At 50.3% G+C, this 27,084-nt stretch overlaps 1 protein-coding gene across 1 annotated transcript; it reads left to right on the forward strand.

The window, feature by feature from the left end:
- The first annotated feature begins 1,499 nt into the window (after window positions 1–1,499).
- On the forward strand, window positions 1,500–26,495 carry PLAT (plasminogen activator, tissue type). Its single transcript, XM_053578702.1, has 14 exons — window positions 1,500–1,570; window positions 12,322–12,419; window positions 14,067–14,109; window positions 15,748–15,885; window positions 16,717–16,827; window positions 17,026–17,200; window positions 17,832–17,923; window positions 19,561–19,735; window positions 20,459–20,544; window positions 21,653–21,848; window positions 21,944–22,080; window positions 22,242–22,385; window positions 23,144–23,310; window positions 25,611–26,495. Exons 2-14 carry the CDS (start codon window positions 12,345–12,347, stop codon window positions 25,767–25,769), a joined length of 1,698 nt encoding a protein of 565 aa, XP_053434677.1. The 5' UTR covers window positions 1,500–1,570; window positions 12,322–12,344; the 3' UTR covers window positions 25,770–26,495.
- The last annotated feature ends 589 nt before the right edge of the window (window positions 26,496–27,084 follow it).

The raw sequence follows: 27,084 nt of genomic DNA on the forward strand, positions 1-27,084 counted from the left end.
CGGCCCCTGTCCAGCCGCTATTTATCTCAGCCTCCTGTCCTGGATGTTCACTGCCAGGCTGCAGGAGCCGATGTCCAAACTGCAGTCTCCGTGGGGTCTAGGAATTGGGTGTGTGATCATTCGGTGAAAACCGTCCTCTCTGGGAGCTCAAAGTCTCCCCATTACTGCTCCTCCACCTTTGCTGGACCACAGCGCCTCCCCCCCCAAAAGCCTCTGCCCTGCGTCACTGCCACCTTGCTGGAAAGCAGCCGCCTGCACGTCCCCCAGGCAGGGCTGCTGCTGGGCAGCACCGCTGATTCCTGCCTTCTGGCTGTGTGCTGACTCACCCCCATCGTCCCTTTTCTATAGTGACCATTCTCGGGCTACAGCTGCATAAACATGTGAAAAAACAGTTTGGCGAGAAGGCGTTATCTTCTGACTCGAAAATCAGCTTTCAGGGCTCCACAAACATGGTCTATGTAAAAGGATCAGAATATCTGAAATGTGACCTCTCCTGGAAAGCCGTTGCAAACCCATCTCCTCCTCCAGAGTCTCTTCCTTCCCCCGCATTCCTTTTCTCAGCCTTCTCGCATTTCCAGCTGGTGCTGACCGCCACTGCTGAGCCCCTGCCATGTGCCAGGCTCCCCTGTGGCCTGCAGACAAGAAAGCCCAGGCTCAGCAATCTGGGGCCAGCCCCTCTCCGGTCCTGGGGCAGGATTTAAACCAAAGACTTTTCCTGCTCCACAGCCATCTTCTTTCCCAGTCACAGAAAAGGTTTCCACCAGGTGGACAGCTTGTCTATTCCAGCAGCATTTACATCTAAAAGCAAACTTTCAATGCTGAAGGGACTTGAAGAGAGGCTGGGGAAAAGCGTGGGCTCCAGGGCCCACTCGGGGGATGCTGGAGCTGAAAAGACCTCAGAGGCCACTGAGTGCAGCCTTGCACTTCGCAGCCAGGTGAAGTGATTCTCCCTAAAATTCTAGAGCTGGGGAGTGGCAAGGCTGAAACCCAAGCCTGAGGTTCTCATGGAAGCAACCTCCCTTCCCCCTGTAGGTGAGGCCAGCCCTCCCCACCAGGTGCTCCAGTCCTCCCAGCCTCTGTGCCCCCAGGGGCAGATGGCCAGCTGCAGCATCTAGAGGACACCCCCTCCCGGGCCGGGCCTGCCCCGTGTGTGCTTGTTAGTGCTGTAAATATGTCTTGTCTCCTGGTGGGGGTCAGAGCCAGCTGGGCCCCGAGAGCCCCTTAGGCCTCTGAGATTAAGATTATAAAAGAAGATGATTCTTATGGGCCTGTCCGACTCCCAGCTAGATTCCTGTGATCCGATGACATCAGGACTGAATAATCAGCCTGGCCCAGCGCCAGGATGGCTGTGCTCTTCCACTGTGAACTTCCTCCCCCTTCTTCATGAAAACAGGCCCACCCAGCTGATCCACTGGGCGTCCTCCCACTGCAGAGGACCCCGCCTCCCGGTGCCACCAACCCCACCCCCTGCCTTGGGATTTAAAGGAGGCAGGAGCGGATCAGGGAGACAGAGTCCAGATCCTGCAGGAGCCGGACCCAGGGAGCCAGGGAGGCGAGAAGCAAGGTGGTGGTAAGTTGGGTCCCTCTGCCTGTCTGTCTGGTCCTCCTCTCTCGCTCAGAAATCCTTCCAGCAGACAGTGAGGAATGCTTAAGCGAAAGGGCGAACTTTGTCATTCAGGCAGCCAGAAGATCCGCTAGAATCCGCTGGAAAGGGGAGGTTTCTTCTTATCTCTGCGGGGAATTGGGATTCACTGAAGCGCTCTGGAGGGCCTGGGCATGGGGAAGAGGGGGCGAGAAGGGATGCATTTCTTGGAGAAGGCTGTGCTGAGGTAGTTGAGGGGCAAATGGGAAAGTGAAAAGAATGACACAGAAACGCTCTGAATAGACAAGGGCAGCAACTCATGACTAGAGGGCAGTAAACGTACAAACAGCTCCCTTTGGGTCACCCGGGGGCAGTGAGAGCAGGCAGGGTCCTTAGGGGTCCTCCCTCCCCCAGTGAACCCAGGGAAAGACTGAGGCTGTGGTGGGTCGGGGTGACTTGTAGGAGCTGGGAACGTGCAGGGGTTTTACGTTTGCAGGGGAGTCAGGGCAGAGAAGTGCCTTTGATCCCCATCCCCCTCCAGGCTCCCGGACCTCTGGCTCTTTCAGGACTTTTCAATTAGGGGAAAATGACCTCAATGTCTTTTCTCCCTCAAGCTCTCTGCAGGAAGCGTATGCTCTCTGCAGGAGGCTCTCTAGATTTTCACTATTATTATCTTTATTTTCTTAACCACAAGGGGAGAGAGGGAGGGAAGGAGGGAAGGAGAGAAGGGGGGAAACAAGCTGAGCTCCCAGGTAACCCATGGCAAACTCAAGCACAAGAGGCGCAGTAAGAATGATTCCTTTGGTGGCAACTTGGAATAACGTCGTGGTCTCCTGCACTGATCCAAGATAGAAAATAATTGTGTGTGTGTGGTGTGTACATTTGCAAATACAGTTGTCAAACAGAATTCCCTCAGAGGTGACATCCCAGCGGGAAGACTTACCCCGAGATGGAGACTCTGGCCTGTCCGGAATCAAATATGACCGTGGGGGTGAGTTTCCAAAAGGGCAGAGTCAGACTCCGGGCACCGGCAGGGATAGCTCCAATCCTACCCATTAATTTATTCTACCTAAAACGTTCTCAGAGATGCCAGCCTTGAATCTCTGGATCAGATCAGAGCAAATGACAGCTGCCCTCTCTCCGAACGGCCTCTTCTCTGTCCAGACTCCCCTGGCCCCCTCAGTCTATTGCAGAGTCTCCCTGCCGTGTCTGGGCCACTCTCGGCCCTTCCTGGCTGGCCTGGCCCACACCTGGCCACGGCTGAGGGATAACAGTTCCACTCCTATCTGTTAGTGAGCTTGTGGAGGCAGGAGCTGCTTTTACCTCCCCAGGACGTAACCTGTAGATGACGGTGACTTTCAAACTCTTGTTAACAAGCAGCCCAGACACCCCTTGGTGGTGTGACTTGAAGCCACCATACCCATCCAAGGCTTTATTCTGGTGGTCCAGGGCTTCTGGAGTGCACGCCGGTTATTCTAGATCAGACGGCTAAGGCAGCAACGTGGTTCCCAGTAGTGGCGGTGGGTTTAGCTGCACTCAGAATTCAGAATCCTTACACATCAGAATCCAGGTATGTAGTGATGAGAACTTTGAGTTTTTAGTTGAAATGCTGGGTTTCCATTTGATTATTTGGCATTGTGTATCCATAGTCTCAGAATACAACTTTTATTTTCTGTGAGTGTTTTTGGCACCGTTTTGATAACCTGGTTAGCACAGACCAGGAGGGACAGACACTTTCTGTTCGTTCCTTCTTGGGGCCATTTATTGTATAGATACAGGAGAAAAATTTTGTCCATAATCTCCAGTGGTCAAGCTTATCCTAGTCAACCAGCTCACAAAACCATGTGGTGGGAGTCAAATCAAACCAAGTTGAAGAGTGAGGATGATTTAGACTCAGACAAAATTAGAGCTAGAAAAAAAATTACCTGCGGGGTACAATGTACTCTACTTGGGTGATAGGAACAACAGAAACCCAGACTCCACCACTATACGACATATATATATAAAGAAATTCATAACTCTATTAAACCTTTTAAAAATTGAAAAACATTAACAAAAAATCTTAGGGGCTAGTATCTATCTTTAGCAATGTCAGTAAAACTCGATGGTGATTCTATGAGTTTTCAAATATTAAAATGATGTTCACTTTAAAAAACAACAAGAATCTTCAAGGTCATTTAGTTTGGACCCTAAATCAAGTTTCGCCTGGTCCTTTGATACTGGCTCAGTTGTCTACTTACCTACAAAGACAGCACATTGTCTTCCTGATATTTTGTATATTTTGTATCCTATTACCCTTCCCGGGAAACAGACTTCTCTAGAAGGACAGATAAATTCAATTCTTTTTCCTTTGCTTTTTTTTGAGACAATCTCACTCTGTCGCTCAGACTAGAGTGTGTGATGTCATAGCTCACAAAAACCTCAAACTCCTGGGCTCAAGTGATTCTCCTGCCTCAGCCTCCTGAGCAGCTGGGAGTATAGGCAGCCATCCAGCCACCTTTTCTTTTTATTATTATTATTTTTTTTTGTAGAGACAGAGTTTCACTTTATTGCCCTCGGTAGAGTGCCGTGGTGTCACACAGCTCACAGCAACCTCCAACTCCTGGGCTTGGGCGATTCTCCTGCCTCAGCCTCCCGAGTAGCTGGGACTACAGGCGCCCGCCACAACGCCCGGCTATTTTTTTGTTGCAGTTTGGCCGGGGCCAGGTCTGAACCCGCCACCCTCGGCACATGGGGCCGGCACCCTACTCACTGAGCCACAGGCGCCGCCCTCAGCCACCTTTTCTAATTTAGTGGAGACAGGGTCTCATTCTTACTCGGACCTGTCTTGAACTCCTGGCTTCAAGGAATCCTCCCATCTTGGCCTCCCAGAGTTCTAGGAGTATGGACAGGAGCCACTGCACCTGGCCTAGATAACTCAATTCTTGATCCCATGAAAAATAACACCCATGCCAGCAGAATAACAAGACAGGTGCTGGCACAGAGCAAGCATTTTATAAACACTTTTGAAGGGAAAACTCAGTGAGCTCTGCTGCTGAGCTTACACACCTGGTGTCTTCGCAATTGCCCTGCTGTAGATGATGCCTTCCAGGGCCAAGAACCGGAGCCCACCTGTCTGCCAGCAGGCTCAGCTGCTGAGCATGGGGGACCATGCTATGCTCCTGATGCGTGGGCCAGGGGCTTGGAAGAGTCTGGGGGTTGATCTAGAAGACCTGATTCCACCTGGAGCCTTTGGAGTGGTCACTTTAGGGGTAGCTGAGCCCAGAGACTGGAAGACCTTCACATTAAGAGGCTTTTCGGTTTGCAACATAGTCACTAATATTCCATTAATTTACAATTAGGCTTTAGAATCCAAACTGAACTCCCTTGAAAGTTTCTGTATCCTTAGGATTCTCAGAGATTCCAAACCACACTTCCTCCTAGGGCCATCCTTGACAGGGAAGTCTGAGCGGGTGTGAATCTCACCTTTTGCCCACTGAAGGGTGTTTGTGCTGAAGAGTGAAGGTCCCTGGCTGACGGTCGTTCTTGCCCTGGGCCCAAGCGATGGTCCCGTGCTCTGTGAGGGAGGCCTTCATCATCTGGCTGAGCCCTGCTTTTGCTCAATGCACGGTGTATATATTATACATTCCAGGAAGCTCACCTTGGCCACCCCACCTCACCAGACTGAAGCAGTTATTGGTCTGTCCTCTCCATAACCTACGAGCCCTTTGAGGATAGAGTGTGTGTGCGCTCACGTCCCTGGTGTGTGCTGGGGCGTGTGTAGTGTGAGTAAATATTGCCTGTGAATAAAAGAAAGGAGATGCTGAGGCTGCCGTCTGGGTGGGCAGGTGGAGGGTCCCGGCCGGCCTCAGAGGATGGCGTGCGTGGAGCTTCTCCAGTCCTCCAGAGGATGGTGTGTGTGGAGCTTCTCCAGCCCTTTTGGTAGATTTAATGAGCAGTTTGATGTCAGCTGAGTTTTCTGAAGGCAGGGGACAGGGGCTGGGTGGGGACGCTAAACTCAGTAACCCACCAGGAATAATCTGAAAGAGAGAAACCTGCCATCACCTTGGTCCCCACAGGCTGCCTACGCTCTTTCATGTTCACAGAGAAGCTCACTTTATTTTGTCTTACTGGTGCCAGAGTCTGTGTCTGCACCTGTGCTGCTGAAAGGGAAGGCTATTTTTCTGGGAAGCTTCAATTTCCTTATTTTTCTCGTAGTGCCTCTGGTTTCCAAATACCCACATGGGCCTTCATCAATCATGATGGCCTGAACTCCATCTGTCTCAGCTGCTGATTCCGGCTTCCTCTTGAGAGTCCACAGTGGCCCTGGTATCTGTAGTGTAAATGGGCCTGGGAAAGGCAAATAAAAAAACAGATTAAAAATAGGATAAAAGACACCACCCTGTATTCAGCAAATAATGGCTCCTGTTAATACTCTTCTGTGAACACAGATGAAGGACATGACATTTGGTTCCAGTTGTAGACATTCCAGTTATAGGTAATCACAAGGCGTCCAGATAATCTAGGAAACAGGATTTGGTAAGGACACTTGAACACGATGAGGACTCCACGGAGCTTGGTGTCTTCCACTATGATTCCAGGGAGACGCTGTCCGGCACGGTCATTGCTGGAGAGCATGGAGTCTGGGTGGTCAGCTCCTGCTGTCAAGGCCTGGGGCAGCTTCACCAGCTGCTTCCTTAATTACCAGACCCCTTCAGCCAGGTGGAAATGATTAGCCCAGGAGACAATCCCGGGAACCACGGCTCTGAGAGGCTCAGCTGCCCACATCTAGCTCCTAGATCTGAGCCCATGTGTCTCCTGTGCACTGGGGCACATTAGGAGCATTATAATCAAGTGTCACAGAGACAGTCCAGAGTAGTGAAAGAGTGTCAGGTTTGGGGTAGAAGAACCAGGTGTCCCAGGCTTGAGTCCTGATGCCACTTCTCACAGGGTGTGTCACCTTTGGTTGAATCCCTTATGCTCTTTTTGAAGTTTTATTCTGTCACCTGTGCAAGTGCAACAGGTGAAATAATGTTGCCTTCAGTGATTGAATAGGTGTGAAAGGCTTTTGTAAGCTCAGTGCCTGGAAAGTGGCAGGTATTCAAATACCTGTCGAGTGAGTGGCAATAATCAAAGCAGGTTCCTCAGGCACTTGAACGTCACTTTCACGTAAGGCCGGTAAAATGCAGATAAACTCATGGAGTGACGCAGTGAAAGCCTCCGACCATTATCTCCTGATTCAGTTGTGTTGAAATCCAGAGGCAGACTGAAGAATTATCAAATTATAATAACATCCCTGAGTCACAAACTTCCAACTGACGGACAACTCTTCTGAATGGAGGCTGTTACAGGTCACAGGGAAATGTACCTGTTCCAACTTATACACAGATGTAAGAACAAACCTACATCACCTATCTTGTTGGTAAACCATGGACTGCCCATACTAAATTAGCTTCTAGTGATGTTTGCTTTAGGGAGAGGAGGGAGCATGTCTCTGCTTATCAGGATACCTGTTTAGATTAACATTAGACTTCAGGGCTTGTTTAAATTCAGACTTTGGGGTTAACAGTTAGTTGCACTGACCGAGTTAGTTTTTGCCAGCTAAATCTTGATATTTTTCTTCAGAAGGATCTAAGTTCTGGAAGGGTTTCTAATTCCAAAAGGGTTTCTTTTGTTTTTATCGTGGGAGGCAGGATTGAATTCTATTTTCCTAGACTCACAACTAACACTCCCTTAGTTCCTCCAAATAACCAGGATTTCCTGGCAGAGGGTGGAGCGGTGAGGTGACACCAGAACATGGTCACTTTTTAGGAGTTTAATTTCACACAGCTTAGAGGAGGGCCATATGCCCGTATTTTGAAGATGCTTTGGAGAAAATTCTGCCCTGAGGGGTGGGGGCCAGGGTGTGCCAGGAGAGAAGTCTGTTGTATTCACCCCATTGGAATTGATCGAATTAGATAAGAAACAGATTGTTTTTGTCTTCTCCCCTGTTCAAGAAGAGAGGAAATAATCATCTGGCCTGTAGAAAATTCCCTTTTTGGAAGGTTAAGAATTGCTTTTGTAGTTTTGAAAATGGTTTTTATTTTTCACGCTTCTGTAATAATCAGGGCCTCTCGCAGTGGGTACAGGATTGCTGGGTTCAAGGCTCCCATCCTGGGTCTGACTCACCACCCTTTCTGAAGCCCACCTCCTCTCCCAACATCTCACCTCAACTCCTGCCCTGACTCTAGAAACTTACCTTTGTCATGAGAAGGAGTTCTGACCCTCTCTTTTCCAATTTGTTGGCATCCATTCTGAGTTATGGTGGTTGAGGGCCAGAGGGGGATGTAGGGGGAGAGTCTGTTGTTTGTTTTAAGGCTGTGAGTCACTGCAGGATATTGGTACTCTTAGAAAATTACTTTCTTTTTACCCAGAGAAGGGCTGCAAAACAATAATGAAAGAATCTTCTTACCAGTGATAAATGCAGCAAACCCTGCTCACATTTAATAATAGTATCAATTTACTTTTGTCTTTCTCTTGCAATTTCTACCCACTCCAGCTTGCTCACGTTTCTGGCCTTCCTCTTGCTGGGGAGAGGGCAGACGGCAAGTCTGGACAGTTCACTAACATCTGGGGCAGCTGCACCGTTTGCCATTTGACCGATTGACAGACTGCATGCGCATAGTTCCTTTACTGCAAATCACTTTCCTAAAATCTAAAAGCGGAGCCTCAGTGTCATTTGTATGAGTTTCCCAGTCTACACACAGCCTGTGTACACTCATTTTATCATCTGTTCTCACAACAAGGGAAACCACAGGATGTTAGCCCTGGAGGAAGTGTGGAGCCTCCAGCACATTTGGTCTTGCAGTGCAAGGAGCAGATTTTATATCTCAAAATATGGGTACTTTTTGTTCAGCCATTTTTTAACCTTATGGGAGTGAGTTTAGCAGTTCCTTTCCTGAGAGCAGATTTTTATAGAGGGAAGGTGGGAACGTGGGGGGAATGTAAAGGCCCCGAGGGTACCACCTGCTCTTTCCCAGGCCCCTCCTGTCTAGCTGGCTTACTCCCTCTCCAATGGCTTTGCCCACCCAGAATCCAACAATTACTAAGGGGCTCTTGCTAATCATCATTCTCCTGGGTGACCACTGCAGAAATGAACACCAAGTTTCTGGCCGGCATGATGATCAGTTTCTCAGCCAGAATGGCACACATCCTCAGCTCTGGGAAAGCCCAGGAGAGCCAGCCGAGAGCAAGGTTCCCCTCTCCCTGGTTACCAGACCATTGTCCCCAATTCCCCACTAGAACAGTCATCATTCACAGGTTGTTCAGAGCGCCAGTGAACAGAGTCACTCTGTCACTGTGGACAAGAAGACCAAACACAGCTTCTGGGCAGGAAGGTCAGAGCTGGGGGAGCACACGCATGCTGAGGACAGCAGGGTTGGCTGAGCACAGACCAGGGGGCTGTGTCCCCAATGCTGGTCCTGAAATCCAGGCAACACTCTACTGGTCAAGCCACATCTGGTGTTTTTCCTAATTTTCACGATTCTTGGTTAACTTGCCAAGCCTGCAGCCCCATCCACCAGAGTAGATGTGTTTTGCAAATCTGTAAATATCAGCTTTGAGCGGGAGGTGGGCCTGCCAGGGCTGGGGCCTGGAGGCTCGGGGACTACAGGCCTTACGGCCATTCCCCTATTTCTCATAGAGGATTCGGGGTTTCAGTCCAGCAACAGACCCAGAGTCAGTCATCTCAGGACCTTCTGTCTCTTCCCTCCCTGCTCTTACCTGCTTTTTCAGTTCTTTGATGATTCTGGGACACTGTTGAACAGGAAGGGAACATAGAGAATCACAAGCCTTTTTTCTCTAACAGGAGCCTGGAGGAGGTCTCCTATCTGTCCCTCCGACCGCCTGTCTGCCCTGGCCTCACCGAATATTCACGGGCCTCCCTTTGGCTGCCGGTGGTCTGCTCCGTGCTCCAGACCCTCGGCCCAGTCTGCCTCTGGTATCCACTTTGCTTTCTGCCCATCACTACCCCCGACCTCCACGCTCCCGGCTTCAGCAAAGGCAACACAAGGACACATCTTCCCTCCCTCTCCTCCCTCCCCCTTTCCTTTCCCATTGCGCTGTTTTTCTGCTGGCCGGATGACTAATTTCTTTGTCATCTCTTGCCCTTCTTGGCCTGTCCAGCCGCTCAGAGGGCCTCTGTGTGGTGCAGATGGTGCACTCACGCTCACCCCGGATCAGCTCTAGGCCTAGGAAGGCCCACAGAGGCCAATGACGATAAAAAAACAAGTCTCTGCCTCTCCCTGGAGCAGAAGGAAACAGGGGCCTGCACCCAGGTGCGGATTATTCAGCCGCAGAGGGCTGAGCAGGATGCAGTCTGCACCCCGCCCAAGGCCCAGGAAGGGGGTCTGCTCCCCGAGGCCGTGGCAGTGTGTGATACCTCCAACCTCTAGAATTCCCCTCCAACAGGGGTGTCCAAACTTTTTCCTTTCCTGCCTCACATTGAAAGAATAAGAGTTGTCTTGGGCCACACAATAAATACACAAACAGTGATAAAAGGTGATGAGCAAAAAAAAAAAAAAAAGTACCTGTGCATACTTTTCATGATACCCACACCACAGGTAAGCAAAACAGTCCTCAAATAATCTGCATGTGGACCTCGGGCTGCAGGGTTGGACACCCCTGACTAGGAGGACCTTGAGTTCTTGAAACCCAACTGTAACTTGGCAGGTGTTGAGGAAAAAAACCTAAATTGATCCCCCAGGCTTAGGTACGGGGCGTATTAAGAGCTGGGTAAACCACAAGATGAAGAAGAGTGAAGTTCCTCATTCTCTGCGTGGTTTCTTCACTCATTCATTCCCTGTTTCATTCAGAATTCTCTCCAAAAGTCCTGAGAGGCTGCAGCTCTGCTTGTGCTCAGGGCCGGCCTCGGGGAGTAGAGGGTGGACATTATCAGTTCAGGAATGTCAGGAGGGAAGGGAGAAATCAGTTTCAGAAGATTAATTTTTAAAAGGTTATAAGTAAAGGGATAAAACTAAGAAGGGGAAGGTAAGAAGAACTTTGGGAAATTTTGAGAAAGAGGAAGTTTGAGGAAAGCTGAGAAGGAGAAAGTCCAGAGCTTTTGCCTGTGACCAGAGGCTCCGCTGGGTGCCCCCGTCTGGAGTTTCATGGTACCCCCTCCTGGCTTCCTTTCTTCTGAAACTGCCTGCAGCCAGACAGCGGTGGCCCAGCTGCTTCCTCGGGGTGGGAGAGGGCCCCCAGAGCTGACGGGGGGCCGCCTGGACGCAGGCTTGGGCAGAGGATGGCAAAAGAGGACGCAGCCCTGGGACTACCCTGCTGCTTCCTTCAGGATGGGGAGCAGCCCGAGGGGTGCTGCTGGAGCCCAGGGCCTGCGTTTTCAGGTTCAGATGCCTGCACACCTCTCCTGCCCTCCACCCCCCACCAGTGGCCCAGGAAGGACCCATGAAGAGTCTCCCACCCCAGCCGCCTTTCTGTTTGCACCCTTGCAGCAATGCCTGGGGGAGGACCAGCCAGGCTCCCCACAGGGGTGTTCTTTTCAGAGCCAGCCCCAGGTGAGGCTGGGAATCCCAGAGCCCTCTGCACCAGAGGCCCAGGACCCTGAGGATGGGGGAGGGGTGGGACCCACAGTTGTTGTGACTGAAGGGAAGTGAGTCAGGGGAGGAAACACCCTGCTTTAATTTGGAGGATGGAGAGGGCCTGCCAGGCCACAAAATAACACCCCGACCGACTAACCTACTTAAGCTGCTGTGAGCAAGAGCACTGGGAAGGCCAATGGGAACTGGGAAGTCTGGGTCCAGGCAGATGTGAGTCTCCTGAGCAAAGCCAGATATGCCCTCTCCGCGGAGCAAGCCTGCACTTTGCCGGAGCCATCTCAGTCTGCAAAAAACAAAACAGACACCCAGGGGAGCCAGGGGCCAGGTGGAGGGAGCCTTCACACCTGGCAGCAGGCCTGACTCCAGGGGACACGCGCAGGCAAACTAGGGTAGGCTGTCACCTGCCAGCCATAAGATCCCAGCAGCTTCCTCTGGAGAAGCCATGGAGGGCATCACTGTGGCTCCTTCTAGTCAAGTCCAGGGCAGCAATTGCCTTTCAAGAAACCAGGCCAGGGCACTATGGTCCCCAAATGCTTAGAAGTATCAGAAATGCTCTAGCCCTACCGTCCACAGAAATCTCTGAGCTAAATTATCTCCCAGCAACCCAAGTGCCCATTGACACGGGGAGTATTATTCAGCCTTAAAAAGGAAGGCAAGTGACACCTGCCGGAGCAGGGGCAATCCTGCAGGACATCGTGCTCCAAGAAACGAGCCAGTTGGAAAGTAGTACCGTGATTCTACCTACATGGCGTGCAGAGCAGCCAGACTCAGCGGGATGGGAAGGACAGGGTAGCTGCTGGGTGCTGCGGGGAAGCATGGGGAGTCTGTGTTTAATGGGGACAGAGCTTCAGTCGGAGAGATGACAATGTCGTGGAGACGGACTGTGGTGACAGCTGCACAGCGGTGTGAATGTGGTTAGGGCCACAAAACAGAACACTGAAGAGTGTTAAGGGGGTAAACTTTATGTCATGTGAATGTCGCTGTAGTAAAATTATTATATATATGTTACACATTTTTCAAAAATTTTCCAGACACCTGTGCTGGCGTTTCTCCCTGTGGGAGCCGATGGTGGAGCAGCCCGGCCGGGACAAAGCCCAGGATTCCTAATCTTTATTGTACGCTGCCTTCTCACATCACGTGATTAAGCTCTTTTTCTTCTGCTTCCAGAATTTCGGGGACGCTGTAAAGAGATGATGAGTAAAATGGAGAGAGCGCTCCTGTGCCTGCTGTTGCTGTGCAGAGTGGCCTGCACTCTGGCCAGCCAGGTGGGTGTCTGGTGTGTCTCTGTGAGCCCGGCCCCTCGAGCCTTCCAGGAGGGTCCGCTATAGCCAGGAGTCCACATCCATCCAAGCCCCAGGGGTGGGAGTGGTGTCACCGAGTGGAGGGCACAGAGCACACCTCCCAGCACAGAATCCTGGGCACTTGTTCTGACCTCGGTAAACGGTTCTTAGTTCCATGCAACTGCCTGAGACTGCCTTCTTTAGAGCTGTTTTTAAAGAATGTGTTGGAATTAAATCCTAAAGTGCAGTTGTCGCATATTATCTGTGGGGAATTTATTCCAGGAGCTCCTCAGATATCAAAATGCAAGGATCGCCAGGCACAAAGGCTCCCAACTGTAATCCCGGCACTCTGGGAGGTCAAAGTGGGAAGATCCCTTGAGGCCAGACGTTTGAGACCAGCCTGGGCAACATAGCAAAACTCTGTCTCTACAAAATAGTTAAAGAAAAATTAACCAAGTGCAGTGGCATCTGTAGTCCCAGCTACTTGGGGGGCTGCGGCAGGAGGATCATTTGAGCTCAGGAGTTCAAGGCTGCAGTGAACCATGATCATACCACCACACTTCAGCCTGGGTACCAGAGTGAGACCCTGTCACTTGAAAAAAAAAAAAAAAAAAACCATCCACAGATGCTCAAGTCCCTGATATAAAAGGTCATGTCTGGTTATAACTCTCACACATCCTCCCATACACTTCAAATCATCTCTAGGTAGCTTAGAAGACCTAATACAACACCAATGCTATATGAATAGTTGTTGTAATGTATTTTAAAATTTGTATTTTTATTATTATATTGCTATTTTTTATTGTTTTTTTCCCTGACATTTTTAATCCATGATTGGCTGAATCCATGGCTGTGGAACCCACATATACTGAGGGCCGAGGATGTTTATAAAAGACAGTGCCGGTGCTGTGAGCCGCAGGGGCTGGCAAGCTGCCCTCATGCTACTTGTTACAGATAAGTTAGAACTCAGGTGGACACCTATATACACTCTCTGAAAGTGCCATGGCACGATCTCAGCTCACTGTAGTCTTGAACTTCTGGCCTCAAGTGATCCTCCTGCCTTAGCCTCCTGAGTAGCAGGACTACAGGTACATGCCACCACGCCCAGCTAATTTTTTAATTATTTTGTAGAGACGGGGTCTTGCTGTGTTGTCCAGGCTGGTCTTAATAAAGGCCATCCTCTAAGCCTAAACCAGCCATACCTCTGCAGCAGGACTTCAGAGAAGGGAGAGCTCAGATGGCTGCCCCGCACGGTAGCCACTATCCACATATAGCATTCAAATCTCAAATTAACTAAAATAAAATAAAATGTAAATTTCTGTTTCCCAGTCATACTGGCCGCATTCCAAGGCTCAGTAGCCACATGTGGTCTGTGCCGGTTTGGACAGCACAAATAGAAAACATTTCCGTCACGCAGTCAGTTCTTCTGGACAGCACCAGTTTAGAAGGAAAGGAAGAATCAGACCACGAGGCAGGAGATGGTCTCCTCAGGGCCTGTTCCTGAGGGGGCGTCTCTGGCAGGCGGCATCTGACCTGCGGGTTCGTAGGGTTGGGGCACTTCTGGTTTGGCTGCCCTCACTTGTAGAACGCCCAGCACGTGCTGACCTCCCTCCATACCTGGCTTATTTGCAGGACATCCACCCCCGATTCAGAAGAGGAGCCAGATCTTCCCAAGGTGAGAAGGAGATGAGGATGTGGAGGGGGGCTCAGGGTGCAGGTGCTGAAGGGTCTGAGGGTGCTTATCTTCTGTCCGTGTCCTGCTCCCTCCGTGAAGGGCGAAACCTTTCAGGGTGACTCTGCAAAGACATCCACATGTTCACCACTCACCCAGGCAGCCGACACTCAGAGGGGAGTAGGGACACATGTCCTCCCAAGGGGATGGGGATCACAGAACAGGGGGAGCCTTCCAGCTCAGTACTCGAAGTTTGGTCATACAGAGACAACGGAGCCCAGGGCAGCCCCAGCCACGGCTACCTGGTCCTCTGGGGTCTTTCCCTGAGCTGTGATTCCACCACAGCTGAGCCGACACATCTGCTAACTAATACCTCTGTGTGCGTTTCCCTCTGTTGGTCACCTGGGGATAGCTAGCAGGGCGACCTCAGACGCAGTAGGGTCTACACGTCCACATCTAGACGTTGACTCTAGAGAGCTGAGGGCCATTCCTGTCAGGATTCCAAGAAGACAGAAAATGCTTATAGCCAGCTGTTTTCACTTGGATTTGAACGCCTCTAGGCCCAGCTTCAGACTCCAAACCACCTGCCTGGGGCCTTCATCTTTCCTGCCTCATGACATAGTTCCTTCGGGTCTAGAAGACTTTCCAACACCCTTTTTAAAGTGGAAATTTCACCAGAGTGAGTCACATCTTGACTCTTGATGCCTTGTTTTTTGGAGGGCACGGTGTTTCCTACAAGGGTATCCGGTCCTCAGCAGACCTTCAAAAGTAGCAAAAATAGTATTTACAGTGAGCACATGGTTACTTCATTAAGTAATTAAGGGTAATAAATTTTTTTTTTATTAAGTTGGCATTCTGGTTGGAAAACAGAGAAAAATGGGAAGAGAATTTTTTTTTTTTTTGAGACAGAGTCTCACTTGGTCACCCTTGGTAGAGTGCTGTGGCATCTTAGCTCACAGCAACCTCAAATTCTTGGGTTCAAGTGATCCTCTTGCCTCAACCTCTCAAGTAGCTGGGACTACAGGCACGTGTCACAATACCCGACTATTTTTTAAAGATGGAGTCTTGCTCTGGCTCAGGCTGGTCTTGAACCTGTGAACTCAGGCAATCCACCCACCTTGGCCTCCCAAGTGCTGGGATTACAGGTGCGAGCCACCACGCCTGGCCCTGGGAATGGAATATTAAGAGAAGAACTTGAGCTACCAGAGCTACCATGATACCAGAAACAATGAAAGTGGCACATTTTCTGCAAAGACTAAAATGTCCATCTTCTTTATTTGGGGCCCCAAATGCATCATTTCTGAGTGGCAGTACTCAGAATGAATCAAATGAATCAAAATCCCTGGTAGGCTGTTACACGCATATGGAGATTTTTGATGAATTACAATGAAAAATTAAAGGACCACTTAATAAATATATTTGGGCAGATAAATGCTTTTCAAAACAAGGGCCCATCAAAGGAAAAACCATCAAAGGGATCTTTGGCAACAGAAATATTCAGTATTTGTTGTCTTCTACTTTTATAATTTCGAGAGAGGAATACACAATGGATCGTATTGAAAGCGAGTGGGGGTTCAGGGTGACGAATCGGGGGTATTTTTCGAGTTGTGTCTGAAGAGGCGGGCCTATGTTCCGTTTCAGAGACCTGCAGGGACGAGAAGACGCAAATGGTTTACCAGCAGTACGAGTCCTGGCTGCGGCCCATGCTCAGAGGCAGGCGGGTGGAGTACTGCTGGTGTGACGGCAGCAGAGCCCGGTGCCACTCAGTGCCCGTCAAGAGTACGTAAGGGCGCTACGCGGGGGATTCGAGGTCAGGAGGGCTCACAGGCCCAAACTGTCTTGCACAGTCCCAGCAGGTTCCAGTCTTCAAAGGAAGACTCCAGGCACATCCTGCCCCAGGCCAAGGCGAAGGTACAGAGAAAAAAAGGAGACTAAGTTACTTAAGCAAATACTTAGGCAAATGCTCATCCATAAAATGGGGAGACTAGCACAACATACTTCACGGTCTGCTGCAAGGATTCAATGAGTAACTGTGCCTGGCAGTTGGAGAACACTCTTAAATATCTAAGCCATGGCTGAGCACAATGGTTCACACCTGTAATCCCAGCACTCTGGGAGGCCAAGGCAGGAGGATCACTTGAGGCCAGGAGGTCAAGACCAGCTTGAGATCCCATCTCTACTGAAACTAGAAAAACTAGCTGGGTGTTGTGGTGCACACCTGTAGTGCCAGCTCCTTGGGAGGCTGAGGCAGGAGGATCACGGAGCCCAGGAGTTTGAGGTTGCTGTGAGGTATGACAATGCCACTGTACTCTAGTCAGGGCAGCAGGATGAGACTAGAGTTTCTATTTTAAAATTCATATTTTAGAGCTGCTTTGAAAGCCCAGTTGAACCTTGAACAACATGCATGCGAACTGTGCAGATCAAGTGGCTTTTTTAAGGCAAAGCTGGATGGAGAATACAGTATTTGTGGGATGGGAAACATGTACCCTTGGGTCCCACAGGGCCAGCTTCAAGCCTTGTGGAATTTGGTCTGCAGGGGTCCTGGAGCCAATCTCCTGCACATACCAAGGGACAAATATAACGAGAGGTTTCTCTGTCTATATGTGACAGGTTGCAGCGAACCGAGGTGCTTCAATGGGGGGACGTGCTGGCAGGCTTTGTACTTCTCCCACTTTGTGTGCCAGTGCCCCGAAGGATTCACTGGGAAACACTGTGAAATAGGTGAGTGGGTGTGAGAGGGGGACACTGCAATCCTGCCCAGAGAGGACAGGAGATGTGAGGGAGGCCAGGGTGGGGTGGGGACAGGGCAGCACCAGGCTCCGGGCAGGTTGGGAGGATGGCCAGGAGTCATGGGAGCCTCTTGAAAGGCTGAACCAAAGAGGATTCCTGTCTAAGCCATCTGTGTCCTGCTCCCCTCAGATGCCAGGGCCATGTGCTATGAGGACCAGGGTGTCACCTACAGGGGCACGTGGAGCACAACAGAGAGTGGAGCTGACTGTGTCAACTGGAACAGCAGCGCACTGGCCTGGAAGCCTTACAGTGGGCGGAGGCCAGATGCTGTCAGGCTGGGCCTCGGGAACCACAACTACTGCAGGTGAGGGGCTGGCTGCCCGGCCGGGCTTGAGGCTGCTGAGGGGGGACACGGAGCAGGCCCGCCGGGGCTCTCCTGAGAACCAGCACCAGTGCAATATACACAGCTGCAGATAGAAACATAAAGAAGTTTATCTTAAGGAACTGGCTCCTGTGATTGTGAGGCTGGCGAGTCTGTTGTCAGTGGGCAGCCAGCAGCTGGACGCCTAGACAGGAGCTGACATGCATTCTTGAGGCAAACTTTCTTTCTAGTTTTTGGTTCCAAGGCCTTCAGCTGACACAGGCTGGGATAATGTCCTTTACTTAAAGTCAACACTGATTGTATGTCAACCACACCTACAAAACACCTTCACAACAACACTCAGATGATGTTTGGTTACATGATCAGGCACTACAGCTGAGTTGCCAGTGAGACTGTCACACTTGTCAAGTTGGCATCTGTGCACATCTCCTTAAACCACACTTAATCTCCAAGCACAGTCACTAAGTCACACTTCTGCCTACTAGGATGAAACTACCCAGTGTAGAACCCCAAACGCACTTGCCCTTTCCCTGGAAGAGTATGCCCAGTCCCTGGGCCTGCAAGGGGAGGCTTCATTTCTGACCTCCCCGGGCTTGCCTGGCTGCTTTCTCAGAAACCCAGACCAAGACTCGAAGCCCTGGTGCTATGTCTTCAAGGCGGGGAAGTACACCTCGGAGTTCTGCAGCACACCTGTCTGCTCCAAGGGTAAGTGACAGCCACACACCTTCCCCTGCAGTGTCCCTGGAGAAGGGCCTGCGAGGACAAGGCTGCCTGTCCCTCTGCGCCCAAGGGGAGAGAGGGGCAGGTGGTGGTTAGTCATTACGGTAACAGAGAGAAGAAAGTCAGGAGACTCAGGTACGCATCCCCGCTTCACCTCTCTGACCCTCAATCTTCTCCTCCGACAGAGGAGAGGAGGAGGCTGAACAAGTGGCATCCAGCCCTTTTGAGAATGAATGGAGACTCTCCCCTTTGGTGAATGGGCCTTTCTCTCTCTCTCTCTCTCTCTCTCTCTCTCTCTCTCTCTCTCTCAAGCCTTTTAATGTGAAAAGTCTTCCCCGACTGAAAAAAATACTAAGTTACAAAAAGGTACTATGAATTCAATGGTGATTATACAAATAACTACACTATTTATCACACAGTGGTATGACATATATATGTATATAGATATTTTTTTTTTTTGTACAGACAGAGTCTCCTTTTATTGCCCTCGCCGTGGCATCACACAGCTCACAGCAACCTCCAACTCCTGGGCTTAGGCGATTCTCTTGCCTCAGCCTCCCGAATAGCTGGGACTACAGGCGCCCGCCACAATGCCCGGCTATATGAGAGATATTTTTTAAAGTTCTAAATATATGTGCACAAAAGCCGCGTGCATGCAGTCCGCAGGTCTCCCAGTAACCCTGGCGTACCTATGGATCCCAAGACTCCTTGCCCAACTTCCAACACATCCTTCCCACCCCCCAGGAGCTGGTCTAAGTTATGACACCTAGATACAGATTATCTTCATGATCCCTTCCAATTACGGTATTTATATAGAGCTCAGAAAACAAATAGGGCAAATAAATGACAATAGGCATTTCATTTATTTCTAAGGCTCATGCTTTCTCTGCCTTCCCAAGCCCAACAGATCCTTCAAGGCACTGGCACATGAAATCTGAGAAATTAGGGCCTGCTGCGCCCACCTCCATTGAAGCCCCTGCAGGTTGGATGTGACCTGTTCAGTCTACACAAGGAGATTCCTTTTTTCGTTTTTTTTGTAGAGACAGAGTCTCACTGTACCACCCTCTGGTAGAGTGCCGTGGCGTCACACGGCTCACAGCAACCTCTAACTCTTGGGCTTACGCGATTCTCTTGCCTAAGCCTCCCGAGCAGCTGGGACTACAGGCGCCCGCCACAACGCCCGGCTATTTTTTTTGTTGTTGTTGCTGTTGCAGTTTGGCCAGGGCTGGGTTTGAACCCTCCACCCTCGGCATATGGGGCCGGCGCCCTACTCACTGAGCTACAGGTGCCGCTTACACAAGGAGATTCCTAATAGCTTTCAAAGCAGCTGCAGAAGCACTCACAGCACACATGCCCCTTCTTGCAAACCTGAGTGTCCTCTGAGACGCTCGGCACAGCCAGTTGGCAGAAGTTGGTACCAGAGATGAAATTGTGTGTTAGCTCCATGTCACAGAGCTCGAAGAAGGAGTGAAAGGGGACGTGGGAGGTGTCACACTCTTCTCACTGCCAGGCTGGCCACCCCCAGCTTCCTGGGCCAGCACCTGCACTTCAAGCCCTAACCTGACTTGCGTGCTTTGGCATTTAATTCCATTCGTTTCAGCTTGAGATTTCTTTTCTTCCAGGACAAAATGGGGACTGCTACTTTGACAAAGGGTCAGCATACCGCGGCAGGCACAGCCTCACCACGTCTGGGGCCTCCTGCCTTCCATGGAATTCTGTGATCCTGAAAGGCAAAATTTACACAGCACGGAAGAGCAATGCCGCGGCTCTGGGCCTGGGCAGACACAACTACTGCCGGTGTGTAGCGCAGGGCCCGAAGTGCTCAGCCTTGGCAGAGGGCAGAACTGGGCTATCGGGTGGGAGAAGAGTTAATGCCTGAAGGTCTGTGACAGACCCAGCAGGAAGGAAGAGTCAGGTGCACCAGGGTTCCACCCCAAATCCCAAGTTGGGGCTGCTGTCCCCTCTCCACACTGTCGTCATCTGTTATGTTTTCACAGCACACCTTTACCCCAATGAATTTCTAAGAGTTCCTTCACAGAACAGCCCCCAATATCCCTGTGAGATTAGACCACTATGTCACTGAAAGAAAACAAAGTGCTCTGAGGAAGCCAAGGCGGGTGGATCACCTGAGCTCAGGAGTTAGAGACCAGCCTGAGCAAAAGCGAGACCCAGTCTCTACTAAAAATAATAAAAAAAAAAGGAATTGAAGAACTAGCCAGGCATAGTGGCCCACACCTGTAGTCCCAGCTACTTGGGAGGCTAAGGCAAGGGGCTTCCTTGAGCCCAGGAGTTTGAGGTTGCTGTGAGCTATGCTGCCACTGCACTCTACCCAGGGCAACAGAGGGAGACTCTGTCTCAAAAAAGAAAGAAAGAAAAACAAAAGAGAAAGGGGGGGTGGTGGTCTGCCACAGAGTCTAGTTGAACTTGGAGCCTCCCTCCCACTCATCTGCAGCCTGTGATCTAGTTGAATCACATGTGATGGAAATGTGATTGAAAACTACAAACTCCTTTGTCTTCTAGGAACCCAGACAGCGACACCAAGCCCTGGTGCCATGTGGTGAAGGACCGCAAGTTGACCTGGGAATACTGCGACGTGCCCCAGTGCTGTAAGGGCTGCTCTGGCTTCTTGGTCACTTTCTGCATTTTCAGGGATGTCTGTTCAGATGGTGGAACTGCCAGACTCCCAGCCCTGTGACGGCAGGTGGGGAGGGTGTCCGTGACTAAAGCAATCGTGGGCAGCGTCTGCTTCCCTGCATCGGTGGTGGGAAGGTCAAAAGAAAGAAAGGAATACACCCACTTCTCTTGGAATTCAGTAGGCTCTATCAGGGGTGTCCAGCCTTTGTTTTTTTTTTTTCCCCTGCCATAGATTGGAAAAAGAAGAGATGTCGTGGGCCACACATTAAATACACAAATGCTACAAAGCTGATGAGCAAAAAAGCTCTGTGCATAATTTTCGTGATGTCTGACACCACAGATAAACAAAACAGGCCTCAAATAATTCGAGTGCCACCTGCAGGCCTCAGGTTGGACTCCCTGCTCCTTTCTCTCTAGAAAGGTCTGTTCATGGTGGTGGTGGTGGTGGTGGTGGTGGTGAGCGGGAGGAGACCTCACACTTGTGACTCCTCGGATAACAAAGCACTTTCACCCCCTGCTGCCTAATAACGTGGCTTGAGGGCTGGTCTCACTGTCTCCAGTTTACAAATTGGAAAGCAATCTCTCAGCTGTCACCTGGTCGGCCCACGTCACCAGGCTCCAAGTGGCAAAGCCAGGGCCAGCTCCCCTGTCCTCTGACTCCCAGCCTTATTCTTCTCCTGTGAACTCTTCCACGTGCCCCCGTGCACCCACATAACACGAGGATCTGGGTTAATGACAGCTGAGGAGAGACAGGGAGAAAATTCATATTGGCACACACGTTAAAAATAGAAGTTTTAGTTTGAAAGTTGTCTGAGAATTACTCAGTTCCTGTGAAAATACAGATCAGCCAGCATGTTCTCCAAGGAGCACAGAGTCTTACTAGGAAAGGAAAGACAAAAACTACCTGTTAGGTCACAAGCAAAGTCACTTCCAGTGAGTCGAATTGGGAAACTTGCCCAGAAAAGTAGGTGGGAGTGTTGAGCAAAGCTTCATGAGGAGACTGGATTTCCAGGGACAGGTAAGCTTGAGGAGCCTGGGACTGAGGGTCTTACCGGCTTCTTCTGTCCTCTCTTCACCCAGCCACCTGCGGCCTGAGACAGTACAAGCAGCCTCAGTTCCTCATTAAAGGAGGATTCTTAACAGACATCACCTCCCATCCGTGGCAGGCTGCCATCTTTGCCAAGAACAGACGGTCCCCAGGAGAGAGGTTTCTGTGCGGGGGAATACTGATCGAGTCCTGCTGGGTCCTGTCTGCTGCCCACTGCTTCCAGGAGAGGTAAGGCCTGGAAAGTCCAGTAGGTTTTCTCTTCTCTGAGGTTTCGACCCAGCCTGGGGAGGAGATCTCGTAGCAAAATGCTGTTTCTCCATCAGGTTACCTCCCCATCATCTGAAGGTGATCTTGGGCAGAACCTACCGGTTGATCTCTGGAAAGGAGGAACAGGAATTCGAAGTAGAAAAATACATCGTCCACAAGGAATTTGATGATGACACGTACGACAATGACATCGGTAAGGGGTCGTCCTTCTGCAGTCCAGTTCACACTCCAAACCCGTGACACGCAGGCATGAGCACTCACACGGTGTGGTCATGCCCACGGGACGGACCCTCCTGGCCTCACACACTAGAAGCCTCTTCACACTAGCCCATCCTCTGCCTTCCTCCTTCCCAGCTCTGCTGCAGCTGAAGTCAGACTCACTGTCACACTGCGCCCAGGAGAGTGTCGCTGTCCGCACCGTGTGTCTCCCGGCGCCCAGCCTGACGCTGCCTGACTGGACGGAGTGCGAACTGTCTGGCTACGGCAAGCATGAGGAGTGTGAGTGTGCGGGAAGCTGGAGGGGTGTGAGTGTGCGGGAGCCCCAGCCCTGGCCTGTCTGTTTGCAGGATAGCAGGTCGGCCAGACAGAGGAAATGGAGGTCACGAGAGCTGGGTTCTAGAACCAGTCCAGGCACTAAAGCGAGCCCCCTGACCTTGCACTTGGACTTGTACTGAGCAGTCCAAGTGCTTCAAAGAGCTTAAGGACTCAAGAAGGTTCAGTGTAAGAAGTGGAGTGCAGAGGCTGAGGGGGTGGGTTCTGGGGCCTGGAGTGGTGTAGACCAGACTTCAGAGCCCACTGCTGAGCTGTGTGGCCCTGAGGTGGGTTTTTACTTAGAGCTGCTCCAAACCTTGGGGTCCTCCTTGGTAGAGACAGAACCTAATTAGATCACAAGGATTACATGAGATGATATTAGATTGAACTAACGGTTGTAAACTGGGGTGCTCTCCTCTCCCTGGGAAACATTTGGCAATGTCTAGAGATATTTTGGTTGTTATAATTCAGAGTGGAGGTTGAATTCTAAATATTGATGCTAAATGCCCACAGTCTCCCACAGTAAAGACCTGTCTGTTCCCAAATACCAATAGTGCCACCACTGAGAAACCCTGGGTCAGATCCCATAGAACGGCTGGTTTTATAGGTTAATTATAAGGTATTGGCAACGTCAAAGGATTCAACCTAATGATATGTGTAAGATCTTGATAAATGTCAGTATTATTGGAAAAAGATTTACAAGCAGCTTCCCCTCTCTCTCTTAGCTTCTCCTTTCTACTCGGAGCAGCTCAAAGAGGCTCATGTCAGGCTGTACCCAGCCAGCCGCTGCACGTCACAGCATTTGTTTAACAGAACTGTCACCAGTAACATGCTGTGTGCTGGAGACACCAGGACCGGAGGGAACCAACCCAACCTGCACGATGCCTGCCAGGTAAACACGATCAGCTCTGGGCACATCCCGGGATAAGAATGCCCCTTGGCCAACAGGTTCTTAACCAATGATAGCAAATGTTACAGCCAAGACAGAGTGAATTCATCTCAGCAAGGCCCTGGGGATTCCAGATGAGGGCCTCAGAGAGCTGGAGAAAGATCAAAGTTACCTAAACTGCAGGAAATTTCCCCAGTGTCTGCACAGGAAACCCCACCTGGTGCAGGATTTCCCTTAGTGGCTATTGAAGTGACGGATAAAGCAACACGATTCAGAAATTTTCAGCTTTCGTGGGTGCTAGAGAAGTGGAGTCTGCTGTGTAGAAGGGAGGAGGGGCCACAGGGGCTGTAGGGAAGCAGGACGTGGATGGTTTGTGAAAAATGAGTGTCAGAAACGACCCTAATTCCTAGGAAGTGATCTATTTTTGGTTCTCCGAGTTGGCATTCTTATCAGAGTCCGTACATACTTCGTGATTAGCAAGATAACGGGCCTGGGGACAGAACAACCTGCTGGCCTTGACGCCTCCGTGTCACCAAGGGGCATTCCTGCTCCTGACTTAGCGCCAGCCTCTCCCTTAGGGATGAGAGCTGCAGGGTCCCAGGATCTGCTGCAGCCTCTTGCAATGAAGCCTGTATGGGTTTGGTTTTCACAAAGTCATCCCATCAGCAACTTTCCCCTTTTGGTTCCTTGACTGAATTTGGTTTCTTTTCAGAAACCTCAACTCTACCACCTAGCTAACAGTCAAAACAAGGTTGTATCATCTTCTGGGAGGCTGAGGTGGGAGGATCGCTTGAGCTCAGGAGTGCAAGACTAGCCTGAGCAAGAGCGAGACCCCCATCTCTACTAAAAAATAGAAAAACTATTTTTCTATTTCTAATGCCACCAGCCATTGTGGTGGGCACCTGTAGTCCCAGCTACTTAGGAGGCTGAGGCAGGAGGATCTCTTAAGCCCAGGAGTTTGAGGCTGCTGTGAGCTGTGACCCCATGGTACTCTACCCAGGGTGAGGGACTGGGACTGTCTTAAACAAACAAAAACCAAAAAAGGTCGTTATCAAAGTGCAATGGAATCTCTCTACATGCTTAGGATTAAAAACAAAAACAAAAAATCATTCTGATTCGACATGACACCACCTAATGATCACCACGTGTCACCAGATGTCACCTGTTGTTTTTGGCAGGTTTCATGCCCTCTTCATGCCCAGGAGGGAGGCAGATGGCATCATGTCTACAGATAAGGGAAGGGAAGCGTAGTTAGCCGGTGGCCACCCGGTTAGAAGGCAGAGTCAGAGGGGGGTTGTCTGAAATGCCCTGGCAATGATCTCAACTCTACTTTACTAGAGTAGAAACAGCCTAATCCTCTAGAGGATCAAGATAATTGAGATAAAATTTTCACTTTCTGAACTAAAAACAGTAAGTCTGCACTGAACATTGTATCTGGGAAAAAGAAGTTCTTGGAAACTACAATTGTAAGAAAAACGAATGTAAGGACACCAGCTAGAGTGGCTGACGTAGAGTCAAATTCCCATAGGGTGCTTCTGGTCACAAAAACATCACTGAACTTCTAAAGATTCCCCAAACTTTTTTTTTTTTTTTTTTTTTTTAAATTTGGCCGGGGCTGGGTTTGAACCCGCCACCTCCAGCATATGGGACCGGAGCCCTACCCGCTGAGCCACAGGCGCCGCCCAAGATTCCCCAAACTTAATAATAAACATTAAAATAAAACCTATCCATACATTTAAGAAAGGTTAATAAAAACAAGTAAGATACACAGTTACCTACTTATTCCAGTTCTGGGTCTCAGGTGGCTGGGGCCTGTCCTAGCAGCTCAGGGCAGTGGTGGGCCCCAGGCTGGACAGGCCACCGTCCACTGGCAGAGGCTAACACACCTCCAGGTGCACACAGGCTGACGACAGAGATATGTCAGTAACACGTGCAGCTTTGCGATGGGGGAGGAGACTCATGCAGACATGGAGAGGACAGTAAACAGCAGAGAGTGGCCCCTGCAGGGATCAATTTTTTTTCTCATCAAAACTAGCAGAATGACATTAAATGAAATATTTATCAAGGACCTGCTATACTTTGAAGAATACAATGTTCACCCTACAAATACGAACCCTAACATCCCCCCCAACCCCACCCAAAAGTCTGCCTTTTTTGTGTGTGTGTGTTTTTTTTTCTTTTGGCCGGGGCCGGGCTTGAACCCACCACCTCTGGTATATGGGGCAGGCACCCTACTCCTTGAGCCATAGGCGCCGCCCCAGTCTGCCTTTCATGCAAACAACTAAGCTGTCCATCCTTTGCAGGGTGACTCAGGAGGCCCCTTGGTGTGTCTGAAGGACAACCGCATGACCTTGATGGGCATTATCAGCTGGGGCCTCGGCTGTGGGCAGAAGGACGTCCCGGGGATATACACCAAGGTCACCAACTACCTAGACTGGATTCGAGACAATATGCGACCATGACCAAGAGCCCCTGGAAGCACGTGAGACCCGCCTTCTCCCCCTTCAGAAGGCCCACGCAGGAGGGGCACTGCTTCACACGGACCCCTCCACAGACAGGAGGAGAACCCACAGGCAGAGAAAAGAGTGTGTGTGTCCACAGACACTTCCCGTTTTGGAAGTTCTCAGGGGTTAAGGTCTGATTTCAGAATATATTCTGTCAGATGGGAAGACAGATAAAAGCATGCCAAGCCCTCCAGGAAGACCCCCAAACTAGAGCAGACGACGAAGGAGCCACCCTATTCTCAGCCCAAAGCCAATCTCCTTCTCTGTCACCGTGAGCTGCTTTGGAAATGGGCCCCCCCCAAAGAAAAGCATGTTTCCATAGTTAAAACAAAACAAAACAAAAAACAGGACCCTAGATTCTTCGGGAAAGACATGTGTTGAAATGGGATGTACATCTAAGTTTACAGGAGCTTATGGGGCTGCAGAGGGGCTGGGCTGCCCAGCAGGTCCTGTTGCTCAGGGCACCCCTCAAACCCGGGCTTCTTCCTTGCCCCCTCTCCATCTACGGCTCCTGGAAGCTATTCCTTTTGTATACAGTGTAAATCTTCTTCTTTATGAATTTTATAATAAAATAACTATAACTAGGCTTCAGCATATTTATATCAATCTGTTTTGGTTTTTACTTTCTGTTGCTATAACCCTGTATTATACTGTACTTAAATAATAAATTCAGATATATTTTTCACGAAATCAGAGTGGAATGGTTTTGTTACATATGCAGCGTCCCACTGTTTATGTTCACTTTTTAAAATTATCTGAAGTATTTCATTCACTCAAGGTACGTGTAATAATTCATACACAGCATGGGCAGCAAAAAGGTGGAGCAGGGAGGAAGGCTTGGTTTGGCAGGAAGATAAATAACAAGGTGGGATGGAGGCGGCCACCCTGTGGCAGAGATTCTCAGCGGAAGTCGGGGGCCAGGAGGGTGGGGATCTTGAGGAAAACATTGGATAAGGGAGGGCTTTCACAAAGGGGCTGCGATTTGGACCATGGACAGGTGCAGGGAAGGCAAGGCGATCCTGAGACGAAGAGCTACGTCCCTGCACACCGGTACTCAGAGACCAAGAGACAGTGAGCAGAGTGACCTGGCGGGACGCAGGCCCCTGGGCTTTGACAGCCACGCTGAGTTTGGATGGGGTTCTGCAGGTAACGGGAGCCCCTCCGATTCTTGCTCAGGACAATTACCTGAGCGGGGCTGGAAGGGAGAAGATAGGTGGGGAGATTCCCTAGACAGAAACCACAGTAGTAAGGGGTAAGGAAGAACCAGCAGGAC

Source organism: Nycticebus coucang, chromosome 24 (genome assembly GCF_027406575.1).
Source record: "Nycticebus coucang isolate mNycCou1 chromosome 24, mNycCou1.pri, whole genome shotgun sequence".
NCBI classification, from domain to species: domain Eukaryota; kingdom Metazoa; phylum Chordata; class Mammalia; order Primates; family Lorisidae; genus Nycticebus; species Nycticebus coucang.